Source organism: Solanum verrucosum, unplaced genomic scaffold (assembly GCF_900185275.1).
Source record: "Solanum verrucosum unplaced genomic scaffold, falcon-dt-bn FXZP01000103.1, whole genome shotgun sequence".
Classification (NCBI taxonomy): domain Eukaryota; kingdom Viridiplantae; phylum Streptophyta; class Magnoliopsida; order Solanales; family Solanaceae; genus Solanum; species Solanum verrucosum.
In genome coordinates, this window is record NW_026020048.1 from 1,948,416 (window position 1) to 1,975,080 (window position 26,665).

The 26,665-nt window shown below is 33.5% G+C and overlaps 4 protein-coding genes across 6 annotated transcripts; 2 read left to right on the top strand and 2 right to left on the bottom strand.

Moving 5' to 3' along the window:
* On the top strand, positions 1–5,675 carry LOC125822651 (uncharacterized). 2 transcript variants are annotated; one of them, XM_049502078.1, is made up of 14 exons: positions 1–259; positions 352–414; positions 897–952; positions 1,127–1,207; positions 1,288–1,361; positions 1,515–1,597; positions 2,069–2,175; positions 2,450–2,592; positions 2,683–2,730; positions 4,123–4,175; positions 4,595–4,679; positions 4,764–4,830; positions 4,902–5,027; positions 5,327–5,505. In XM_049502078.1, exons 1-14 carry the CDS (start codon positions 36–38, stop codon positions 5,458–5,460), a joined length of 1,344 nt encoding a protein of 447 aa, XP_049358035.1. In that variant the 5' UTR covers positions 1–35; the 3' UTR covers positions 5,461–5,505. The 2 variants fall into 2 exon arrangements, with proteins under 2 accessions (XP_049358035.1, XP_049358036.1); XM_049502079.1 differs by having other exon boundaries at positions 11–259; positions 4,917–5,027; positions 5,327–5,675.
* A 2,404-nt stretch (positions 5,676–8,079) lies between these two features.
* Positions 8,080–9,622, top strand: LOC125822977 (putative FBD-associated F-box protein At1g61330). The gene is made up of 3 exons (XM_049502433.1): positions 8,080–8,958; positions 9,043–9,207; positions 9,305–9,622. Exons 1-3 carry the CDS (start codon positions 8,080–8,082, stop codon positions 9,620–9,622), a joined length of 1,362 nt encoding a protein of 453 aa, XP_049358390.1.
* Positions 9,623–12,742: 3,120 nt separating this feature from the next.
* On the bottom strand, positions 12,743–17,974 carry LOC125822654 (uncharacterized). Its single transcript, XM_049502083.1, has 5 exons — positions 17,714–17,974; positions 17,438–17,586; positions 14,227–14,388; positions 13,364–13,479; positions 12,743–13,008 (listed from the first exon to the last, which is right to left on the bottom strand). The coding sequence occupies exons 1-5, from the start codon at positions 17,895–17,897 to the stop codon at positions 12,981–12,983; spliced, it is 639 nt and encodes a 212-aa protein (XP_049358040.1). The 5' UTR covers positions 17,898–17,974; the 3' UTR covers positions 12,743–12,980.
* Positions 17,975–19,799: 1,825 nt separating this feature from the next.
* Positions 19,800–25,032, bottom strand: LOC125822647 (uncharacterized). Of its 2 annotated transcripts, none has more exons than XM_049502073.1 (8): positions 24,836–25,032; positions 22,373–23,142; positions 22,055–22,243; positions 21,817–21,925; positions 21,649–21,707; positions 21,355–21,559; positions 20,719–21,264; positions 19,800–20,109 (listed from the first exon to the last, which is right to left on the bottom strand). In XM_049502073.1, exons 1-8 carry the CDS (start codon positions 24,981–24,983, stop codon positions 19,931–19,933), a joined length of 2,205 nt encoding a protein of 734 aa, XP_049358030.1. In that variant the 5' UTR covers positions 24,984–25,032; the 3' UTR covers positions 19,800–19,930. The 2 variants fall into 2 exon arrangements, with proteins under 2 accessions (XP_049358030.1, XP_049358029.1); XM_049502072.1 differs by having other exon boundaries at positions 19,800–20,133.
* Positions 25,033–26,665: the final 1,633 nt, after the last annotated feature.

Below are 26,665 nucleotides of genomic sequence, written 5' to 3' on the forward strand. Positions count from 1 at the left end.
TAGTTTTTGGCGCTAGCACTGTTCACAGTGAATCAATGGAGGAAGAAGCTTCAGAGCAGCAGTTTATTAGAGAATCCATGGATGAAGATGCTGTAGAGCTGTTGGAAACCCCAATTGAAGCTGTAGAGGAGAAACCGTCGGAAGAACCTTACCCTTTGCCGGTTATTCAGTATGATGTTCCGCCGTATCTAACCTATCATTTCTTTAATCAGTTCAGGACGCCTTCAAACCCTAACAATTTTTTAAAGGGTGTCAAATGGTAAGCTTTTTGTTTCTCCATTTCTTATGCCCTGTTTTCTCTGTTTTTTTTCCCTATGTAGTCTCATGGCTATATTTTTGGTGGAATTATAGGTCTCCTGATGGTTCTGGCTTCCTTACTTGCTCTGATGATAATACCTTTTGTTTATATAACTTGTAAGTTTCGTCTCAGTTTCTGATGAAAAATGATAATTTCTTTCTAGGAGCAAATTAGAAATATATGAATTTTAAGTCTCAAATAACTGTTAAGCTTATATCAGTAACTTTCTTGTAAATTTTTGGGTGATTGGATCTGCGGGGATTAAAATTTATTGACAGATAGAGTTTCATTTAACTCTTCCTGAGTGAGCTTAGCTTTCTGGTCAAAGCCTGGATATAGGGAGAAAGGCTGTGGTAGGTTGATAACTAGCACTAAAAATAGTATGATATGAATCATCTGAACATAGAGGGGAATGGATATAGATAATTCATATCGACGGACCCAAGGAGTTTGTGATTGAGATACATTAATTGATTGACCAGATAGTATTTGCTGGGCTGACTATGAGGCACAATGCACATAGTAGAAAATGGTAGTTATTCTTGCATTTCCATTGTCCTTGAGTTGCTTTGTTAATTTGGCTCTGGTTCATTGATAGGCCATATGATGAAAGTGGACAGCTTGCTGATTTTTCCTCATCAGCTGCTGATACAGGTAATATATGCTACTAGTTTATATAGGTTTGAATGTGAAGCAACATTGTGGAAGTATGCTATAGTAATTGCTTTCAGTGTGGGAACTTGTCGATCATGTGTGTTCAGTATTGAGCTTGATATGATTTTCTTTCTCATGTTTTTGTTTATTTTGATTAACACTGTTTATTTGCAGATTCGTATGCTGCAAGTCTTGTCATGAGTGACGGGGAGTCTGTATATGACTACTGCTGGTATCCCTATATGAGTTCTTCAAGTATGTCACTCGTCTTGTTATTTGTGGTAATGTTGATGGTGATTAGAAAAAAATAACTAGAGTTTGCTTCAATGCCTCAGGTCCAGAGACATGTGTTTTTGCAAGTACTACCCGTGATCACCCTATTCATCTCTGGGATGCTACTACTGGACAGGTGTGTCATTGTCTTTAAAGCTGTTGCTAAAGATGCTTTTTCCTCTCACTGCTCTTTGATAGGTGGCTAGCAGCCCATGACATGTGTCACTGCTCAACAAGCTTTGCTTGGAAGATATTCTTCCCTACATTATCTTTTCTTGGGTGATTGCAGTTACGCTGTACATACCGTGCTTATGATGCCATGGACGAGATCACTGCTGCCTTTTCAATTGCCTTCAATCCCGCAGGGACTAAGTAAACATTCTTCTTTATCAAAGTGCTTGTCTCCTTCCTTGCTCTTGTGGTCACTGTTCATGTAGAGGCACCTGTTTCATTTTTCTTTAATATTTATTTGTAGTTCTTTAAAGAGAGGAAAAAATGAGTTCTTTTGATTTATTGAAAAAGTAATCTATCCATATTTTCTGGCAGTGTGATTAGATTGACAGTAATGAGGTCTAGTTGTTAATTTAGGTGGTCGCTAATTTTGACACTCTGTCCTCACAAAAGAACATTTCCCCTTTTTGTTCTTTCATTATATTTTTTAGACTTAAGACTTCTGCATTTTCAGTTTTTCTTGTAGTAACTTCTTACTTCATATGCACTATAATACTAACTTCTTATGTGTTATTCTGATTTGCTTTATTTTCTTTATTTATGTACTTACAGCTGTTAATATGCTAAGTTTATAAGAAAGTTTTCATTGTTACTTCATTCTTCTCGAATTAGGATATTTGCTGGTTACAACAAATCCATAAGAATATTTGATATTCATCGGCCTGGCAGAGACTTTACCCAGCACTCCACCCTTCAAGGAAATAAAGAAGGGCAATCAGGTATGTTCAGCTAGCTGCTTTTCTTTATGATCACCTTTTTAGCATTTGACTTTATAAATAAGACAATTAGCTAACAATATCTGTGTCAAACACATCAACCTGATAGTTATCTCAAAGAGAAACTATTAAGTCCTGTTGAGGCTAATTAATTCTCCCACCTTCGATGCCTACATTATTCTTCATTATACATTTATTATTCTGGCACCTTTTCTCTAATCTGTTTAGGCATTATTCCTCATTTATTATTCCAACACTTTTTCTCTTATCTGTTTAGGCATTATATCCTCAATGGCTTTCTGTCCAAGCCATTCAGGGTTACTGGCAACAGGCTCCTATAGCCAAACTACTGCCATACATAGGGAAGATAACATGGAACTTCTCTATGTCTTGCATGGTCAAGAAGGTGGGGTCACACATGTAAGTTGGCAGAGCTATCATTCATATTTTTTTTACTATACTGTACTCAGATACTGAAATGATTCATCAACCATAACATTCACTTACTAGGTCCAATTCTCAAAAGACGGAAACTACTTGTACACTGGTGGCCGGAAGGTTAGAACGATGATACATTTCTGTTCATTACTTTCAATGCCTATTTATCATTGAATTGTACTGTTGTTTGGCCCTTCCTTTGCAAAGAGAATGCTGGATCCATAATTTCATCATATCCGTCACAGATAATGGAAAAATGCACTTGCCACCTTAAACAGTTTCTGATTTTCTAATCTCTAGCAGATAAGAAACCAGAATGGATAGACAGTCAAAACAAGGGAACACAGAACATTATCCATTTGAGTCGATTTCATTTTCCTGTGCAAGCTTTTAATTCTGAGTTTTGTTATTTGGTTGGGACAGTGGAACCCAGGATCTGTTTCAGTGCTAAGCAATTAACTAAAATAGTTTAGAAATATCTTTGGCTTAACAAAGTAATACATAAATCACTGTATCTTCCTTAATTCTTCGAGCAAGTCATTTAGGTTGAAAAAACTCCACATAATATGAACGATTCTTAACTTGAAAAAGACAATCAAGAAAATCTCAAGGTCCGATTATTGATCAATGATTTTACAAAATTATTGAAGTTCAATTACCTTTTTCAACTATGCCCTCGTAAAAGTTGAATATAACAACCTCATTTTTTTTTTTTTGCAAATTATTACTAAACAGAGAAATGCTTTCCGCACGATCAACATTAATGGAAGAAAATGAGTTTGATTATTTATCAATATTTAATGGTAACCATATTTCAGACTTGGATACTTCCTGCTTATTAATGATCCTAGCACCTTCTCTTCTTATCTCTTCTTTTAGCTTTGTTTGTCCTTAAATTTTTCTCCTATTCTGTTAAGAGTTTAGATGAGGTGAGATCTGGAAAGCAGTTTATGAGTTATGACTTTAGTGTTACTGTAGAATTAGTGCCAAAAGATGTTAATGGGGAGAATGCAGAACAAAGTTGGCGAGTGTTTGATGTTCAGTTTTTTTTCTCCCATTCCTCCAAACCCACTACACTCTCCTTATAGGATACCTATAAAATGAACTCTGAACAGCCTTGACTCCAGGCGAATGTATAATTGACCACTTGGCCCCATAAAGAGGTCAAAAAATTCACTTTAACATCTAACAACTCGAAAACCCCAAGTATCAATCTTTTCAACTTCTACCTTAACATTTTAGTGTATAGTTTGTAGACTTGAGTAATAATTTTAAAACAAGATCTGTTTTCATATCCTTCATTCAAAGAAATATAAACTTTGTGCCTGTTCCTCTGAAAGGCATGCTTGCTACTTGTTGATTTCCTTCACTTATCTATTTATGATCTAAAATTTGACCCTTTCTTCTTCGGACTCAATTCTTGTCTATCGTCATGTGTATGCTAATATCCTGTCATGCATGCATGTTGTGTTAAACATATGTTTGACCAAGTTCATCTCAAACTTCTTTTAGGACCCTTACATACTGTGCTGGGACATTCGGAAGACTGCTGAAATTGTTTACAAGTAAGTTTTTTTCTACTGATTGGACACTCAGGGAACTGGAACATTGGAATGATTGGCTTGATAGCTCTGTTTCTGTTCAGTAAAGAAGCTAATTAGATGCATCCCTCTTCCAAAATAATTGCATTTTACAAGTCGGAGACGTCTCACACTCCTGCTAGAAATGTGATAATTCTTTAGCAGTTCCTTTGTTCTATAAAATAAAACTATATATGTTCATATGATGTTTTTTCCTGGAGGGGAACTTTCATAACTGAAGTTGTCTATATTCACTGTTTTTCGAATTATCCATGTCGAGAATATCAATTTGCATGAATGAAGTAATTTACCATGCACAACGATAACTTTTGTAAGTTTGAATATATTGTGACCTAGTGCTTCAGTGATAACCTAAAGTTCCCTTTTTGACTTCATTTAATTAGGATGTACAGATCATCAGAAACTACCAATCAGCGGATATATTTTGATATTGAACCTCGAGGTCAGCATCTCGGCTCTGGAGGACAGGTAATCTTCTGCTTAGCTCAAAATTACATTCTGTGTCAGAATGAAATTCAAGATCTCATCTTCCGTTCTTGTTTGTCTATGTAGGATGGATCAGTTCACATTTATAATCTTCAAACCGGACAGTGGGTATCCAGCTTCCGAGCTGCATCAGGTACTTCGTTGTGTTCATTGAAAGAATAAGTTGGGAGAAGGTCCACCTAGTTTCTTCTATTTCTTACTCAGCGTATCCTGTTTCAGACACGGTTAATGGCTTTTCATTTCATCCTTTCCTGCCGATGGCTGCCTCTTCATCAGGCCACCGGAGATTTGGAGTTATAGAGGACTCCCACGAGGATATGCTCCTAACAGGTAAATTCATTAACCCCACATTGTTGGAATTTTTCCCGAGTATTGTGTGTGAAAACTTCTGTATTCATCTGTTCATTACATGTCTTCTCCTTCTATGCTTTGTTATGTCGATTCCTCTTCCCCATTTGCCTTTTTAGGAAAACAAATTTCTTGCCATACTTCTTAGTCCTATTTGCTTCCCTTCCCTGACACTAAAATGCTCAAATCATCTGCTCTGTCAAGTCAATGACCACATTTTTTCTACGAAATGACCTGTTAACATAAAAAGTTCTTAATATGATTGTGTTGTCCTTGTTTAGGTGATGAAAATTGTGTTTCCGTGTGGAGCTTCGCCTATTCAGCATTCGTAGAAAATGATGGCAGTCCCATTTCTGGGGGCTCAAATGGTAAATCTGAGCTTGATGAGGACCTTCACCTCCGTCAAGAACCTTGATCCATGTACCGACTGTGTATAAACTTATCGTTGCATCGGCTAACATCACCTCCATTCAGGGCCGTCTTAACCCCTAGGCCACTAAAGCCATCGCTTGGGGCTCCATATATTTTGAGGCCCCCATTTTTGAAAAAACAATTACTTATAAATGTTTTTTTTTTTTAAAATAAATTATATGTACTATGAGTGTTATGATTTCTGCTAAGAAAATTGCACATAAGATGAAAATAAACCTGAATTTCGTAAGAAACAATTTGATGAAAATATAGATAGTGAAATCACTAAGTCCCTTGAAGAATCTTTTAGAGTTTATTGTTTTATATATGTAGGGTAGATCAAACTATTTTTTCACTTCAACATAGATTTGAACCAATTGAAACATATGGAAATATTTTTGATTTCTTATTTAGTTGTAAAATATTGAGATCATTAGATGATGAGAATTTTAAAAATATTGTCTTATCTTTCTTTAACATGTAATAGATGGTTTAGATTTATTTTTTGAATTAGAAGTGTTATGAGAAATAATACAAGTAGAAGATTATAATGATCTAATGAAGATATTCAATCAAATAAAAAGACTTGATACTTTTTCAAATACACATATTACTTATAATATTGTTAACAGTTCTTGTAACCGTTGCCTTGGCCGAAAGAAGTTTTTTCGAAATTAAAATTGATTAAATTTTCTTTAAGATCAACAATATCTCAAGAGAGATTGAATATATTAGCTATATTACCATTAGAAAAATAATTATTAAAACAAATTGATTATAAAACAGTATCTAATGACTTCGAATCTAAAATATTTAGAAAAATAGATTTTAAATAAAAGTATATATGATGAAAAAAATAAAATATTAAGGCCCCTCTCTTCAGTTTCGCTTTAGGCCCCCAATGTTATTGAGTCGGCCCTGCCTCCATTTACCATCTTAAAAATACAACCACAACAAATCCATTCTAAACAACTGTGTATGCACTATTTATGAATTGTATGCACATTCAGCTCTGCTGCTTTAAATATTCTTCCAATTATTTTATTAGCTCATAGATGTTACTTTCTGCATTTGCCTCATTTGAACTTATTTTACTATATTCTTTCCCATTTTTGATAGATGTGACAATTGAAGAATAGGTTGGATAGCTAAAATTATGGAGCATTATGCTAGTGTTATGCGAGAAGAAATTTACTACACGCAAGTTCTATATAATATATATTTAACAAATACGTCTCAATGCTTTTTGTGTCTTGTAGTCATAGATGGTTCTTCTATAAATTTGTCTTTCAATATTATATGATGTTAATTATTTTTGGCTAACTGAGATTCAAAGCAAGACTCCAAAAAACTCTTAATTAATCAATATTAATAATTGAATTAGGAATCTTTGTTCGAGCAGACTAGTAAACTCTTTTGACAAACATATTGTCACTGATTTGATCTTTCTTTGATTTTAATCTATTATATATTGATTTAATAGGTTTATCTGATCTTTGCATTATTGCATAGCTTGAACAATTGGAATATATAACATCCTTTAATTAGGATTTACTAAAGTTTCAAAAAATCAAATAGTTTTAAAATTTTTTTTAAAAAAAAGAACTATTAAGAGAAAATCAATATACTATTTGTTGTGTAGACAGAGTTACTATTATTACATGATTTTTATTTTATATTTTATCCTACATAAACTATTATATTGGTTTCCATATAAGTTATGCCAACTACATATTAGAGAACTTAATAATGTAACCAAATGCTTTATTAATACTAAAAAGTTGTATAAAAGATCAGGTACATCATTAGTTATGTAGTTATTAATAATATGTATTTTTACATTCTGAAGCAAAAGTATTATCAGAGATTATTATGAAATATTATGTCAAAATTAATTTTTATTATATAGTTAGAACTCATAAAAAAATTATTTTATTTTTGGTTCATCTGTCAAATCATGTGAATTTTACATTTTAGGTCCTTATCAATTAATTTTGAATGAATGAAACTCACATTACATTCAAATTTATAATTCGAAAGAACTAATAATAACAAATAACTTTTATTAAATTATTTTTGTCTTTTATGTTATTTTAAAAATTTGTATTAAACTATAAAATTTATTTATTTTTGGGTTCTGAATCCAAGAAAAATGTCATCAGATCCTTATCAATTAATTTTAAATGAATGAAATTCATATTACATTCAAATTTAAAAGAACTAATAATAGCAAATAGCTTTTCTTAAATTATTTTTGTCTTCTCTGTTATTTTAAAATTTGTATCAAACTGTAAAATATATTTATTTTTGGATTCTGAATCCAAGAAAAATGTCATAAGACAGGGTCTTTCAACATATTTTTTATTTTTTATTTATAAATATAGATTGCATTATAAATGAAATTTGATTGTATTTTTATTTTTCTGATTTGCTTTCCAAAGTCAAGAAGTATTTTAAAGCAAGTTGTTGAGTGCATTTGCATTTAATATCTTTACAATTCTCCTTCTATAAATATAAAGTTTTTCATATTGTATTCTCATATCTTGAGTTAGTACTTTCTCTTTAATATATACAGTTATTTTCTGTCATACTATTTTTCTTCTAATTTAGAAGAAAAATAATGATGGAAGCTCCAGGATCCAAAAGAAAGCGATTGTCAAATCGTTTTGTTTATCTTCCTAATCATGTGATTGATAGGATTTTTACCTTTTTACCTATTAAGGATGTTATTTCTTCTTCTGCCGTAGCTAGTCCATTTTTAAATTCATGGATGTATGCCCGCAATTTGCGTTTTGATAGAATCTTTAAGAGCAATTGTGGTAGGGATGATATCTCAATAATCAATAAAATCATAAGTGGTCATTTAGGAAAGGAAATTTACAGTTTTCATTTGTACATTCCTGCGCCAAATAGGTACTCACTTTTTCTTCAGGAGTGGATTCAAATTGTTGCATCAAAGGGCATAGAAGAGCTCGAGATAGATTTATGGTTTACACCTGATAATGAAGATACTTACTATATGCATTCGGATTTTATTGATATTGAAACTCTTCGAAGTGTAAAATTGTTCAATTGTGAGTTGCGTTTATCGCCAAACTTAAAAGGCTTACGATTTTTAAAATCGCTTAGTCTAACTAAGGCTCCAATCACACCTCATTTTATTCAAGAGTTATTTAGAAGTTGTGTGGTACTTGAGTCTTTGGCATTGACTTTTTGTTCTTCTCCTACTAATGTTACAATCAAAGGTTCGAATCAACTTAGAACTATTTTGATTAGAGGTTGTGGTAAAATTTGTTTGATCACTATTGATGATCCCAATATTCACACTTTCCATTATGAGGGTGAGATTGATAAAATCAAGTTGATTGGTCCGACAAGATTTGATGATGTGATATTCAATCTTGATACTACTACATGGCTTCAGCATATAAGCGGAATGGGTAATTTGATTGAAATCTTAAGAAACGTGCAAACTCTCTCGATTAACAACATTTTTCTTGAGGTAATGTAATGATTTATTTTTTTATTTTGAAATTTATTTTTATATATTGACAACGTAAATATTTTGTGTGTACACTTTATTTAGGGACTTTCTCCCAGATATATAGATTTTGAATACAAAGATATGGAGTTCTATCTTCCAAATCTAAAGGAGCTACAAATTGTGCGACATGGACTAACATATGTGAACCCATGGGACATCATTTTCTTTGTCAAGAATTGTCCCCAAATTGAAAGACTCTTTCTCGATGTAAGTATATTAGTTTGAATCTTTTTAATATTTTAATGTTTTTTTAGCTATTGTTAATTATTTGTGAAGTAATTAATAATTAATTAAAATTATGCAGTTTGGTGATTATGCAATGGAGGCAGGAAGATATTGGAATTTTGTGGCAAAGGACAAGTTTGAGAATTGCCAAATAGAGTTTTCAAAGCTAAAGCTCTTAAAGGTGAAAGGATACAAGAAACATGAGCTGGAAAGGAAATTGGTGAATTTCTTTTTGCTACGGGCAAAGATTTTGGAGTCTTTTATTATAGTTTCAAAGGATAAACATTTAAAAATTAAACCGAAGGATATTGTTACAGTCTCAAAGATAGTTTCTATTTCTACCTACTATCATCATAGGGACAAAAGCTCTGTATTTCCTAAACATACAATTTTTTGAATGCAGAATTCAAAAAAAAAAAATCCTAGGAAAAGAGTTGGAGAAGACATGTATTTTCTAAGCATTACAAAAGAATATTAGATTTTTATTTATTTCCTATTTTGTTCTTCAGTTATGATGCAATGTTGTTTTGGTTAGAGAATATAATATTTATTGCTGATTTTAAGTAGTATTTGTAATGTTGAATTTTAATTTGTTTTTTCTATTACAGTCAAACATAAATTTTGATCAGTATTTTAGAATTTACCTTATATTAATTCTCCTAATATATTTTACTATATTTTAGGACTTCTTGATTTTTAATATATATTTGTTTTTTATCATATATTTTAGAACTCCTTAATTATTAATTTTCCTAATACATCTTATCATATATTTTTGCTCTCTTTAGACTTTAATAATTAATTGTCCTAATCCCTCTTGCCATATATTTTTCATCTTACAATATATTTTAAGACTCCTTAATATTTAAAATCTATTTTCTCCTTACCATATATTTCAAGGATTCTTTAATTATTAGTTTTTTTAATATTTCTTACCATATATTTTAAGACTTTGATTTTAAATTTTATAAAAATAATTAAATAATAATTCGAGGAACATAGTAAATAATAATTTTTTATTGTAAAGTCTTTTAATAAGGGATAATTATAAATGGTTCAAACAACATTTTTAAGGACCTTCATGTTTTTAATGTAGTATAAATTAATCTATATAGATATAAATATTTACACTCTGAATGATAGAGTAAAGGAAAAATGAACTATTATATGAGCATAATTATACGATAGTAGTACTTGTACTAAATTATTAACAATTACATTAATGTGTACGTGTTTTGTATGTATATTTCACATCAATCAAAAAATATAAAATGAAAAAATATTAATAAGCCCTTTCATAAAAGAATATACCTAATAAAATATTTATATATCTTAGTCTTCATCATATATATATAAGACATCGAAACACTTGTCAGATTTGACATTGAGTCTCTTGAATCATATTGACAATTCATAAGCCGTAAATCAATATAAGTTGTGATGTAATGATGGAAGTCCCTCCATTCTTAATCATATATCTCGAATTCTTCAACTTCAATGCATTCAAATAATCTTTGTTCATCTAGAATTAATTTGCTTTTTAATTTGCAAATTGATTAAAGAAAAGAAATCATCTAAAAATTAATTTGCTTTCAAAACTTTGTTCATCAACTATGTTTTTTATATCATTATCGTCACCCATTTTCAAGATACCTACAAAATCAAATATTTGTTAAACCATTATAGTACGTAGTATATGGTTTCAAAAAGCATACTCAAGGTTTTCTACCGCATAAAAATTATATCTATATATTCTAATAGGGTTATACTATGCAAGAAGAAGATACATGTTACACGTAGGTTTTATAAAACAACTATAAGAGTGATAATAATATATGGTTTGATTATATCCTATATATATATCGTCCAAATACACCTATTCATAGATATTACATTATGATAACTAAAAGTGTTAATAATGAACAAGACATACCTAAATTACATCGACAAAAAAGTTACATATTAAAATACCTATAGTATTTAGATCTAATAGAGCAATAAATATTGAGGACTCGTATAATCGATTTATCTATTTAGATACCTGAGGTAGTTCATTGATAATTGTTAATTTTAATCGTGAATTCCTAAGGTGATAATTATGTTGAAATATTATTTTTAAGTTAAAGTGACAATTAAAGTGTGACGAAAGAAGTACTTCATTAAGCATATGACCAACATAATAAATGAAAATTTTATCCTTTTATTGACTGATTTTCCACATTATTTACTTTCACTTGTGAAAAATCCTTCCTAATTTGATTATTTGGATTCATATGAAATTTATTTTTTCTCAATAATAAATACAGTTTTTACTTTGCTTTTGAGGTAAACATGTCTATAATTAGCGACATGAAAAAACTTAATAATACATGCTAAAAAAAGTTAGTTATATATATATATGCTCAAGTAATTGTTTATTTTATAAAGAGATCAAAACCTAGTTAATAATAAGGGGAAGATTGACTATATTGTAAAAAGTCTTTATTGATTAATTCTTAATGAACAAAACTTAGCTTAGATGTTTCATGTTAATTTAAATATCAAAATTGAAAGAATTAATAATAACAAATAACTTTTATAGTAAATTGTATTTGACTCTGTTTTCAAGTCTTGCATTTAATTATATGATTTGATTTTATATTTGACTCCAAGTCCAAAATAAAGAAGTCATAATTTTCATAATCTATAGTAAATTGCTTGATAAATAAAATTTGACTTTTATTTTAATTTTAATTTAAGAATTAATAATAACAAATAACTTTTATAGTAAATTGTATTTGACTCTGTTTTTAAGTCTTGCATTTAATTAATGATTTGATTTTATATTTGACTCCAAGTCCAAAATAAAAAAGTCATAATTTTCATAATCTATAGTAAATTGCTTGATAAATAAAATTTGACTTTTATTTTAATTTTAATTTTTTGCTTTATACATATAAGAAGTACTTGAAAATTAAAATTACTTGTATCAGGTACAAATGTTATTATTGATACATAACCTCAATTATTTCAAATCTAAATCAGTATGAATTTGATTTTAACTTTCATGATAGAATGTAATTAGCACCTAGTTTATTGAGGTTTCTGTACTTTATAACTCTTTTTTTATTCACACAAACACAGCAGCTAATACTACTCGTCTACTACTCCCTCTGTCCCTAATTACTTGTCCATTTTGACAAACCAAGAAAGGACAATTTTTTTACTTATTATACCCTCAATTAATTACTTTAAAAAAGGTAGAACTTTTTGAAAATCTTAAGTTTTTAATTCGTCCACTCATAATTAATGAAGGTAAAATGATAAACTCACTATGTCAATAATTGCTTCTTAATAGGTGTGTCAATTCAAAAGTGAACAAGCAATTAGGGAGGGGGTACTAATAATAATAAAAAGCGCTTACTTTTTTGTCCAAAAACTTAGCGGAACATGCAATAAAAATATCTTCTTTTACATCGTATCACTTTTCCCATATTAAGAATAATACAATAACTTTCTGAGAAAATAGGAATTCTAACCTCGGAGATTGAATTTAGCTAGTTCCAAAGTATACATCTAGATCTAGTTTTTATAAGCACGAAAAGAATAGTTCAATTGATGAGTTTTGATGTGCATTAACGATCAGATTTTACTCCATTGATATTATTAAACGACACAGCAAATGATTGACTTTCGACAAAGGAAAAATGTCATCCAACCATATAAGAATTTCTTGTTTTGGACATGCCTGCTCTTCATCTTTAGCTATTTGTCGATTAAAATGTTGAATCCTTCCCGCAACACCTACATATACCACAACACCAAGACAATAAGCACAAAACGTGAGGACGTAACACAAAAAAAAAAAAAACAGAGGAAAAGACCGATCACACAGCAGATTTAGAGAGACCCTGAGAACATAATTATAGTGCATTAAATATTTCGAATATCCAATGAACTACAGAAACTGTCAGCAAGCATATTCATGGATGGTTTGTAGTCATTTGTGTACATGATTGATCATATAGCTTTTTTATTTGGAAATAGAGTTTGTTAAGTTGGTATTTAATAAAAACATCTCATTTCCTTTCCTTCTCTATGGAATTCAAAACATCGAGACATAGCTATTCATGTTCAACAATAAGAAAAGTTTAAGAACCTTTTGTATCTCTTCTTGGAACCACAAGGACAAAATGCATTCCTACTAATTTGCCCACTCTTAGCCATGTTTGATCGTGCAACATCCAGCGGGGATGAACCCATCAACTTTTGAACCTATATATCAGAAGAACCTAATATAAGTATGTCAACATCATATAACCATGGAAAAGGAAGCACCAACAGTAGAACATATTATATGTGTTCTTTTCTCATGCTCTATAGAGACTCTGCAGAATCCAAGTATTGGAAGAGGAGTATCTTAACTACTGCTTAATTTCCAGTACATCCCGCATGGACCAGAGAGAACAAAAACATACACACTTCACAATGATACAGATGCACCCAAATTACTGGCACTACAGCTGAAAATTTCTTTTTATATTATGTACATATAGCATATTGCATATCTGTACAATGCAACCAAAAATCTCACCCAGAAATTAAAGAATCAAACAACCAGAAAATAAAAAATGATACATAGAAGATTTAAAATATAAAACGGTAAAAAACAAAAATATTACTCCTTTTGTCACATTTTATGTGAAGAAGTTTGACTAGACAAGAAGTTATAAGTGAAGTACTATATGTGCCCTTTCTACCAACAATAAAACTAGAGACGGTAAGAGTTCCATGTGTCTTTTCATCTTTCTCTCTCCCTATAATAATGTCATATCTTATAAGAAATGGAGTCCCGATAAATCATGCCATTAAAGTTAAAATGATTTCAAGATTAAATAGTTTTCAAGCTTAGATAATGCACCAATCTTTTTGGAACATCCTAAAAAAGACCGTTCTTGAAGGAAGCTAAGAAAAAAAGTGAAGATGCCACAGAACAGCAATCTGAAATGCAATAAACAGTACCTCGGCCATGCTCTTTGGCAATGGCTTCCCTTCTTCCTTCATCTTCTCAAGTTTCATTTGTGCTTCTTTTGCCCAAGTAAACTTTGCCAACATATTCTCGACATCAACTATGGTGCACTTGCAATGTTTTGCTGCCTGTTGCTTTTGAATTGTTTGAAGATTCTATTAAAAAAGAACAAAAAAAGTTAATGAAAAAAAGGGCTTCAATAGGTTATCCAAGTCTATTCACATTAACAGTTTTCTTCCATCTCTCCTACACATGACTACTAGCTTACTAATATTGTCTTTCACATTATTTACTGATCTATTCTTTTTTTTTTAAATTGGTAACATTGGTATTGAAAGCACTAGGGCAGTGCGGAAGCCATATTTACATAGAACATATCACCACAAGTCCACAACCGAACAAACTCCTAGAAACAATTACAGCTACCCTATCAAATCTACTAAAGAAACCTCCTCCTCTAATAAGCATTCTTTACACCAAAAGTGGAACATTATCCTGCATATGACTGCCCCTATCTTAAAAAACTCTGGAGTTTCTCTCTTTCCAAACTGTCCACTATATACAAGCATTTACTAATATATTCTATTTGTTACAAAAGGAGTTTCTTTTTATTTCTTTGGGTTAAGTTATGTGAAATTTCATTTAAATGCACAAAGAAGGTGCACAATATTTTACATAAAAGGACTTTGAATTACCCTTCGGGGTGGCCCAGTGGTTTGGGCTTGGGATTTCCATGTTGGAGGTCTCAAGTTTGAAACCCCCTGCCAGCAAAAGTAAGGGGTTTGCCTTCTGGGTCGAGCTCGTCGCACCGGGATTGCCTAGTGCGGGTTACCTCTCCTATGTGGTTTGCGAGCTATTCCAAAGGGTAGCGGTTGTGGGTTTCCCTTGTCATCAAAAAAATAAAAGGACTTTGAATTCCCTTTTTCCACTGTAGGGAATCTATAAATCCTTCACAGTTGCATAAATAACTAAAGTCATGTACCACTATAAGTTCAGACTTTGTAAAAAATTAAATCTAAAGCAAAAAGTAGCTGTGATTTCTCTTCAAACATTTATTATTTCTTTCCCTCCCGACTGTTCATCAAAAAATACATGCTGTTTCTGCCTGTCATGTTTTCATTTTTCAACATTTTTCCCTTGCTAGCTTTCAGCTGCTGCCCTAACTGATCCTGGCAAGACCTAATATGCTCCAAGTATGTTTAGGAACACACACCTGAATTCCCAAGCATAACCACAGTGCAAAGTGACCAGGAGTTTCTGTAGTTCTCAAGCACAGAAAACAACTCCTACAACAATTACCCCTCAATCCCAAACAAGTTGGGATCAGCTATTATGAATCCTCAGTTCCTCACTGTCCATGTTATTCCATTTAAACTCTTCTCGTGCCGATATTATGTAAATACAAATAAAATCCTCTTCTCTACACATTCTAAGTAAGACAAGCTTCATGCATAACTATTCACTCAAAACATGTTGCTTTAGCGTGGAAAAGGGCTTTTGACCTCCATACCATATTCCATGGCCAACACTGTTCCATTTCCTCTGTTCTATGTAAGCTGTTGTAACATGATTTAACAGAAAATATAGCATTTTTGTTTGGTCTGCTTCTAAGGATCAGAGTTATCGTGCAGCTCCTTCTATTTCTCAATTAAGCATATTAGTTGAGTGGCAGTCTACCTTGCAGTCATTAGATAGCTCCTGACATAAGTTAGGTCCCCATCTCCCAATATGCATACAATAGTTGCATTCTGATTCATCACAATTGTGTAGAGGTATGAGAAGCTTCGCCTAACGGATTTCTCTTCATTCCATTCATCTTGCCACATCCTAATCTTACCCTCTAAGAAAAATTTGATTAAATGTTGGAACTCCTTCCTGGTGCTTTCTTATATTTTTAGAGAGTCCTTTCCAAGCGCTTGGTTGTTGACATTTATAAAGTCCTTACCTGTTTAGAAAACACTTCTCTTCCATCTCTCCTCCACAAGACTACTAATTTATTAAGATAAAATGTGAAAGGTTTCACCTCGGTTTATAAAAATACTTCATGAGGACTCATTATTTATGGACAAGTATTGTAAAACTCTGTTTCAGACTTTCAGTGCACCAAGAAAGTGAAAAACATCTACATAGAAAAGAACTCTGAATTCACTTTTAGCACTACGATGAATCTATTTAACCCACAAAAGAATTACACAATGAACAAAAGACATGTTACACCAATTAAACGCTATAACACCTATACTTCAAGCAAAAAATAGTCATGACTTTGTATTCAAAAGATCTATGAATTCTTTCTTTGGACATTTAGTAAAAAACTATTTGTTGGTGTACTGTGACTTTCATGCGCGTCTGCTTCTCCTTTCAACTTTGGCACTTGCCAGCTTTCAACTGTGTAGTTAGCTGATCCTGGCATAAACAGCTACACTCCAAATATGCTTAGGAACATACCGGATGTCCCAATTATAATTGCAGTGATATGAATAGGTGATATGGGCTTTCATATTTCTCCAGCGCAATAAAAACCTGTTGGACAAACTAACCTATTTTCTACAGGTTGCACTGAGTGACAAATGCCGCAGACATAGCAATTCATTGTAACCATGCTGTTCTAGGAGAAGCTTTTGACCTCCATTTCATTTTACATGGGCAACGTTGTTCATTTCCTCTGTTTGCATAAACTGTTGTAATATCATTTAAGTTTGTCATGTAAATTAATAGAAACTATTATCGATTTCTTCTGGTCTCCACTTCAAAGAATTAGGTCTATTGCCTAGCACCTTCAATTCTCAATTCTGCATAAAGGTTGAGCAGATTTATCTACTTCCTGATCAAATAGGTTCCTCCTCCCAACTGCACTTTACAATACTTTATCATGTGCCTAGAGGAACTAAAACGTTAAACAGAACAAGACCAACATCATCGGTTACCCCTAAAATCCATCATTCAACTCAACACTCCTAGTCAATCACTTCATAGGTATGTTTATAACAAATCCAACTGGTTTATGAATCCATAACTGATATAAGCATTCCACTTAGCTAGAATCCAAGGAGACAAAAAGAAAACCAGAGGGAACAGTTCAGGTACAATAACTACATAAAGTATTTGTTAATACTTATTAGCTAAACAGCTTGGCATTTAATTAGATTACTACAGGATTGACCATACTAAAATGGAGAGAGCTGAAGTAAATGGATATAATACCTCTCCAGTGGGATCCAATGCACCAAGATATTGAAGAATAGCTTGCTGCTTCTCAAAAGCATCAGCAAATGTAACTTCACTACCTCTCCCTACTACATACTGCTTCAGAGTCCCCAACTTCTTTGCTCTGCCCAATTCATCCGCAAATCCTAAATTCAAACAGAGTGAGTACACAATAACTTAAAAAAACTAGAATCTCGAAATACATAAACTTCAAACCCTGATTGAAGCCAATAATCTACATTTACTATAGTTAAAGTGGTGTAGAAAACTTACGAAGGAGAGTGAATGACTCGGAAATGGGTACTTTGGCGGCATCAGGGGAGGTTTTTTGGCCGGTGAATACACTTTTAATATTGTTGATCCATGAACCATGGAGTTGCGTTGTGGAAGAAATCCATCTGTGAGAGATTGATGATGAGTTTGAGCAGTAAAACAGTAGGGTTCGAGGACGAATCATATATGAATTACTGTCTGTTCGTCTCTTTGATTTGCTATCTGTTTTTGAATCAGATGAACATGAGACTGATGACTGAGGGGTTTAGTTAGGGATTCATAGAACGACGTCGCTCCGATAAAAATTGAGAAATTAGAAAGCCTAGAGAGTTTTTTTTATTTTTTATTGAATTCTCTTTCATATATGTTCATGAACAAACCTCCGTAAGGTCATTTAGTGTAACATCAAGATTATTTCCAGCATAAATAAAAAAGACACTTATTTGTGCATAAATTGGAAGACCACCATTAACGTATAGATATCATCGTGAGACTTGGAGATGATAGTAGTGTTAATTTTAGTGACAGAATCGAAATTGGTAATACTCAATTTCACTTAGAAGTAGAGTACATGTGCATGTATTTGAAAGAGTTGCATTCCATACTTGTTGTCCTTCACTCAATCCTAATTTTGCTTGGCTAATTTCAATACCAGGATTGCACATGGAACTCTTAATGCCTTCATACATAAGAGCAAGACAAAGCACTAAACAAAGAACTTTGATGAATGTTGTCATTGAAAATTTTGTGTTAGCAATCCTTAAGTGAAGTATTGCTTTTATCTAAATTATTAGAGAGTTCTTCTATAACTCACCAAAAACATAAAAGTAGCAAGAGTAGGAGAAAATACCATAAATAGTCCTTTTTAGTATAGATTTTTAACTATTCAAAACGTTATTAAGTTTGGTGTGTTAACTATTCACTTACCGGTTTTTGTTCTTTTAAGTATTATGATGTTGTTCAGCCAACATAACAATTCATTTCATTTGCGAGAAGGAAATGAGAGGAACTTCCAAGTTCCAACTTGAATGGAAAGCACTGCATCTGTTTCTTAATGATGGTAGCATCCAAACCAACTTGCCCACTTAATTGATAGTTGTTTCGACCAAGATCTGTATAACGGTTCTAATTTATTTATGGTTCAGCTAAGGTACATAAGAAATGTATTGAATCGATTCTTTTTAATAAATAGATCCGATAGCAACACCTAGACCCCGAGAAATTAAAGAAAGAAAAAATAAAGGAGATCTAATATAATTCCAAATACCTATATAATGATATTTATTTAAAAAGTATCCATAAATAGATACACATCAAAGAAGTTAAAGCTAAAAAAATTGTACTCCATGAAAATCAGATACTACTCAGATAAGATGGCACTGCAAGTTTGCGGACACCGTATACAACCCAGGAAGCCACAAAAAGATGCAGAAGGAAAAGCAGTTGTAGGTTGGTGTTGTACTTGACTTTTGGTGGTTCACATGGATAGATTGATGAACAAAAATTTTCAGAAGTAGCAAACAAAGGAACATAAGAATTCATTGAAGAACCTCACCGATCACTGTCGTTTGTGAGAATATATCCATACAATTGTAGCCATTATTGTTGTTAAAACACCAGGGAAGAAAGTGAAAGAAAAACAAGAAGTAGATAATCAAATGAAGGATGGGGAAAAGTGAAGAACCTTTTTCCTATACCTGCAACTCCTGTCGCCTCAGATTAAAAATATGATGTAGGAGTCAATGAAATGGTTGAAAACTATGGCAAACTAGAGTTCAAATCGCAATAGAGAGAAAAATATGTTACTCAGTACCTGTGTCGATATAAAGTAGACATGTATTCAGTAGTATACTCGAGGTATTCACAAGCTCGACATAAGCACTACCGTTATCACAAAAAGGGAGCACCCCCGTGCACAAAGCACTCCCGCGTTAGCGGGGTCCATGGAAGGGGTGTGATGTAGCTGCATTATCTCAAGAAAGGAAAAAAGGAAAAACACAAGAGACAGAACTTAAGATGGTAATAGTTTACATTTTCTCAATAGAACTCCAAAAATCCCAAAGTTAGCATCCATATGCATATGAGTACACACAAATTATATGATCCAGTTCCGAAATCCTAACCAACCTCTCTATATGCTAACACCAATTGATTCTTTAGTAAATTAAAAACAAGCAATCATATTCAGTGTTTCTGAATTTCATGCAGTTTCCACAATCAGTAGTATCTGGGACCAGGTGGAGCATATACCCCAGGATGCTGTGCTCCAGAGGGATAATTTTCATGTGGTGGCCACGGAGCTGGAACCCCTTGTGGAGCGTATACCCCAGGATATTGTGCTCCAGAGGGATAATTTTCATGCTGTGGCCTCGGAGCTGGAACCCCTTGAGAAAAGCCTGATGGAAAGACAGAACGAAAGCCTAATGGAAAGACAGAACAAGTAAAATTAGAACTTGTTTGTTCTCCTTAACAACAATGATTATGCCAGAAATACATGGTGAGACTATGTATACATGAAGAATCACAGTCCAATAAGCCAAATAATAGTTTGAAGAGTTCTCTCCAATAACTGGTACTATCTGTTGTTTACTTTATTTTCCATTACTTCTTTTTCTAAACTCTTTTTATCTCGAGCCGAGAGTCTATCAGAACCAACCACTCTACCTCTAACTACAATTGCTTTCCACATTCGACCAGACACTACTAATTAGAGCACAAGGTCTTGTACTCTTTATCACATCAGAAAATTTGCAAACTAAGTCAACGTTCAAACAGTCGAGGCAAATAATGCAATACATCAGACATTGTCACTCCCCTTATACAATCATGTGAACTACTGTGTCACCAAAAGTTATGTGAAGCTTAAAAAGTCATACTACCAAATGTATTCCACTTGTTTCCAATGGTTCTCTTTCCTAGATTTTTTTCCATTTTTATCAGGGATAAGCTATTAAAATGCAGGCAATATGAAAAAGGAGTCGGAAAAAAGGCAATAGATCAGTTACCATATGGTGTAGCCATCCCCGATTCAAACGGTCCTCTTGAATCAGGAGGTAGATATCCAGAACCACCAGACATCCTCAGGTTGGGATCATTCATGCTGCCCTGGTGTAACTCAGCTGCATTCTGAGCTCCAGAACCACCAAACATCCTCAGGTTGGGATCATTCATGCTGCTCTGGTGTAACTCAGCTGCATTCCAAGCTCCAGAACCACCAGACATCCTCAGGTTGGGATCATTCATGCTGCTCTGGTGTAACTCAGCTGCATTCCGAGCTCCAGAACCACCAGACATACTCAGGTAGGGATCATTCATGCTGCTCTGGTGTAACTCAGCTGCATTCCAAGCTCCAGAACCCACATGAGACTCATAGATCCCTTCATGGATAGCTGATCTAGCTTCCATGTCAAATCCCCTTGAATCACCGTAGGCACTGTGACTTCCATGGTGACCGAAATCACCTATGGGGTTGTAACTGGAAGGGGTTGCGTAGAAGGTTTCATGAGGTGCTTGAAGTGGAGGCTGAGCATACGAACTATTTAGATGTCCACCTATCCAAAGTTAAAATAGATAAGCATGGGTTTTCCAAGAAATACAAGCAAAACAGTGATACAAGTTTCACAAAGAAGAAGCCAAAGGACCTGGTACATTTCTGAGACTGTGTGGTGATGAACCGCTGTACGACTGCTGGTATGCCTCAAAAGGGTACTGCATCGACAGGCTATTATGTGACTGCACAGAACTTTCACGAGAATAAGGGGTAACTTCCTTGTTTGAATTCATGTTTGCTTTCATCTCATCCAAGCATCTCTGAGCCTCCGCCCTGCCAAGTTCTTCAAATCGTACCTATGACAAGAAAAATAGAGAACAGCATGAATGAGAAACATGAAGACAAAAATTTACAGGACTGGTATAGCTGTTCTGAAATCATGCACCTCATCAAAGTACTCATCTGCTCGAGGCATGTCTTTGCTCATAGGTAAAACAAAATTCACTGCAAGGAAAATATTATAGGTTACACAAGAAAAGGGGAAATAATATAAGACAGCAGATTAGAGAGCTATAAAGTGTGTGCAAACACGGAACATCAATCTCTGTGGTACCTAACATCTGATTTACTGCTTCGGCAGGAACTTCTTTCCCCATTTCTTTGAACCGCTTCTCACCACGGAACTTGAGCTCTTCAGGTGTTGGAACAATCACAACAGCTATCTGATTCAGAGGCAAAACAAACAGAGATATTAGGATGCTTCATTAAAGGCCTATTAGGAGAGAAGTCAGCACAGACTCTTATCATCCTAAAAGTGCTCCCTTAGTGAGAACTGAGAACAACTTCTGTACCTTCTTATAGTTTGCAAAGGGCTTCAATTTGCGCTTCCGGGCATTTTTGTAGACATTTGTCTGATCAATTATGAAATTACGAGGAATCTGGGAAGCCCTAGACAAAAGAGTGTTGAATATACCAGTAGCACGATCCATTAAACGTTCAAATCTTCCACTATAATTTTGTTTGCGCTGCAAACCGGGAACCTGTTAAGGAGATGCATTACTTGTTATGGAAATAGCAACTGAAGCACAAGTTTTCCTGTTGCTAATAAATGAAAAAACACCAGCATCACTCTATTTTAAAAGCAAAAAAGGCGCAGTAAAATATGATACCTTCATTAGATCCAAAGCTAAATTAGTTCCAAGCAAAACATATCGCTTTTCTGGATGTTCCTTAACCCATTTCTCAGCCCAGGTACTCTTACCGGAAGCAGGTAGTCCTACCAGCATCATAACTTCACAATCGCACAGATTCGCAAAACTAGGGCCTGGAATGGCTTTCCCATCTTCCATGACACAAGACCACGGTTTATATCCTTCTACTGGAGCTAGTCCGTCATCTATGCTAAACTGCATGTGCACAACTACATTTTTAAGCAACACATGAGGGAAAAGAGCTGAATGCCAATGTAGATTTTTCATTGGGCAATCCACCACTTCAAGACCAGTTGGACCTGGTCCTGCATTAAATTGCTTTGATGTTCCCAGCCACTTTCCATTTTTAGAGAAACCTATGGAAGCCAGAGGGCTGGACTCAAGGTCAACACAACAAATTATTGTGTCACCAACCCCAAATCTTTCACCATAATTAGAAAACTTTCCTTGACTTGAAAATTTTCCAGTACCTCCAAACCCAAAACTGTGCAGGGTTTCCCCAAGGTTTCCTACAGCATCATCTCCCCTTGAGATGCCAACACGACAGATCTGTTGTTGGTCTAGTGGTGTATCTTCCATGTTTACGGGCTGCTCTGCAACAATTTTGCAACCAAAGCAGTACTTTCCTCCAGTGATTCCCATATTGGCTCGAGCACCTGACCAACAATATGCAAATCCATGTTCATAAAGCCCTGAACCTAGTAGTCCATTTCCTTCAACATTGAAATCTGAAAGGTAAAACAATCCACATCAAAACACAATACATTGATGAATAGACCAAAAAACAACACCTTCAAATAAAAACACAGCAAACAGATATGCCACTCAGCCACTGGCTAATTGGCTCTCTAATATTTTCTAGTTCTCCCATCCCCAAAGTCCAGTCTCAAGTTTAAAAAAGTAGTCCAACTGTAACTCAGCGAAAGAAAACTATGCACAAGCAACATATACTCACCTAAACATGGACAATTGTTATACCTACTACCAAACAAAATCACAGTTTTGTTCAACAAGTCACAAGGAAGCGCCATACACCAAGCCAGATATTCATGCACAACATAAATTACATGGTTGCCACAAAATCTCCGGTTTTAATAAAGTAACTTTCATGTCCTCATAATAGGAGTGTCATTGCACTGCTGGCACAAGCTAGAGGAACCGCCCATGAGACCTGGGTTCAAATCTGGGTAGAGCGCTATTTTAAATTATTTAAAAAAAAAAAAACTTTCATGTTCTTGCCATTGACTTTGGAAACGTAAGCTGCAATAAATCTAGTATAGTCCATTTACTCAAACACACATGCTAACGGCTAACCCCCCACCATCCGGGATTATTTGATCACTATATCGAATACTCATGAAAATTTTCTTTTCAGCTCACTTGTTCCCATAAAAGAATGCTCATAAAACCTATTTTGGCCTTCCGGTTCCAATACCCAATATGACTTTCTTTTCAGCTCACTTGTTCCCATGAAAGAATGCTCATAAAACCTATCTTGGCATTCCGGTTCCAATACCCAATATGACTCAACAACTAATAGTAGAATCTACCTAAGACAAAGCTGAGTTCCATAAATGTAAGTCTAGATGAACTAAACGTTGTTGGGAAATTATCATAAACATAATTCAAGATAGTATCTTTTTGTGAAACTTTAAAATCCAAACAGGAATTATTGTAGTCTTTTCTATTCAGCAATTATGCACCTTGCTATCCAATGTACCCCATACATTACAAAAGAGGAAATATTGATTATGGTTATGCACATTTTAAAAGTTGACACCAACCTTCAAGCACTAGTGTTGATCCACATTAAACAATTGTACTGATGCCCTTAAAGGTGACTTGTCAAACCTCAGCAAAATTTCATCTTTCATCTTTGATTGTCATTTGGGATTCATCCCACAATTCTATTATAGCATGTCATATTCAAACCTCCTCACACATGTCCCAGATACAGGAAAAACAAAGAGGAGACTATGACACCATGATTTGATATTGTCAATTGTCATACCAATAAAATTAGTACAACAAGATGAGACTGAAAAAAACGAAAGATCACCCATTCTTATGACAACATCAGGGATAAAGGCTGCGTTTTGTAAGACGAAATTAAAGTGACTTGGTGATGAGTTGTTTGACAATATTGATAACAGTTTCTTAGTTGAAAATATATAGCTCAGTTTGATATCTTCCACTTCTAGTACTACCCTAAGTCATCTATCTTTTCACAGTAGGGTTAGGGTTTACCATCCATTTCAAAGAAAAAAAATTAACCATACCATACCATACCAAACGCACAAAGCATTAAACAAAAACACATACAGGGGTTTCTAAAATTTGTCATATGAAAAGGGTATCCACAAAAAATTAAGTGACAATTCAAAATGTAAACGAAGAAAAAGGGGAATGTGATGTTCTTGCCTAAATCACAATCGGCAGCGTTAAGGAGAACCCTCGATGGAGCTACTGGAAGCTGTGATGTATCGTCTTCTTCAGCTTCATCAACCTTTGCTTTTTTCTTGGCACCAAGTTCATCAATCATACAAATATCACGTCTCTTCGACGCCATTGAAGAGATTTTCAGTTTTCTGATTCTTGAATTTTTAGTCTTAATGGAATTGTCTGATACTCCGAACAATTTAAGACTAATGAAATGCCTGATTGTTTTTATTGATATAACTGCGTTTGTCTTGTGTTAAGCAAAAACATTTACACGTGTCTTTTTTTTCTCGTGTGTAACGTATGACTTTTGTCACGATTAATTTGGATTTGTGCATAAGATGGAGGCTCGAACTCTAAACCTCGGTAATAGAGGAGATATTCTATTAATGTCACTACAATCTTCGATAAATGCTTTAGTTAGGGTATTTGTAATTTGATATCGATATGTAAGATTATTAAAGAAAGAATTATTGCCTACTAAAAAAAGTTCTCGCTTCATGCTCTCGAATCTAAGAATTTAAGGACAAATGAATCATATTCACCCCGACTAACCTAAATTGGTTTGAGTTATTCACGTAAAAATTTATATTTTGAGGTGATTTTTAATTGATTTTCTTAAATTTGATGGTTTTTAATTTTGGCGGAATGACTTGGGAGACTCTTGTACTTGACTTCGTTTGTCAGTTGGACCCTCATACTCATCACTTTGTCAACCAAACCCTTAAACTCATCAAAAACACAATATTTTAAACCCCTCTAACCATTGACCGAGCTTATGTGACATTAATATTGGTGAGTTGGAAATATGCGTGATTACACATGCTTGAAAGCGAGTAAAATCAATATTTTAGTTTTAAAAAAATCAATTTAACAAAATTAAAAAATGAAATTATCTTCTTCAACCCTCTTTCACCCATACCCACCATTTCTTCTTCTCCACCAGCCCTCTCTCCTCTACCCCTCACCACAGCCCTCAACTTTCTTCTTTCTCCAGCCTCACATTCACTCTTCTCCGCCTCTTCTTCTTCTTCTTCTTTTTAATACAAATCAGTACCCTCAACTTCTTCTAAAATTTTTATATTTTAGGTTTGAAAAATATTAGTATCATTCTTTTATTAGATGGTTTCAATGAGGAGATGCGGATAATGTGAAGTATGATTGTGACCATTGAAAATTTTAAAACTCCATTAATAAGCTTGGAAAAGCTTAAAAAATAATAAATGGGTCTTGTAAATTTGTAAAATTAATTAAAAAAATTTGATTGGGGTTCATTGAGTTTGTGTTGATGAACTTGTAGTTGAATTTACAAGTTAAATCAAGAAGAATTTGATCTATCGGGTATGAATCTAGTGCTCAATTTGTGACCAAATATGAAGAAGATGACTATTTGAAAAGTTTAAGAAATTAAAAAATTGATCTATTTGATTTCTTTTTATTTTTTTAGCACTTAATTTCGCATGTGGCACTAAAAATAATGTGAAATTCCATGTGTAATCGCGTCAATTACACGCACACTGACCGGGGGAGAAAATGGCTTAAAATGTTGTATTTTGATGGGTTTAAGGGTTTAGTTGGCAAAGTGATGAGTATGAGGGTTCAACTGTCAAACGGAGCCAAGTACAAGGGTCTTTCAGGTCATTCCGCCTTTAATTTTTGTATCATAATGTTACAAGTTATGTCTTATAAAACAAAAAAAGTTGGGTTATGCTATATCACTTAATTCCTAGAGAATTTATGTTGTAATAGGCAAAAAAATCAATTTCACAATCTACAAATTATGTCGTAAAAGAAATATCTCAATTCTTACAA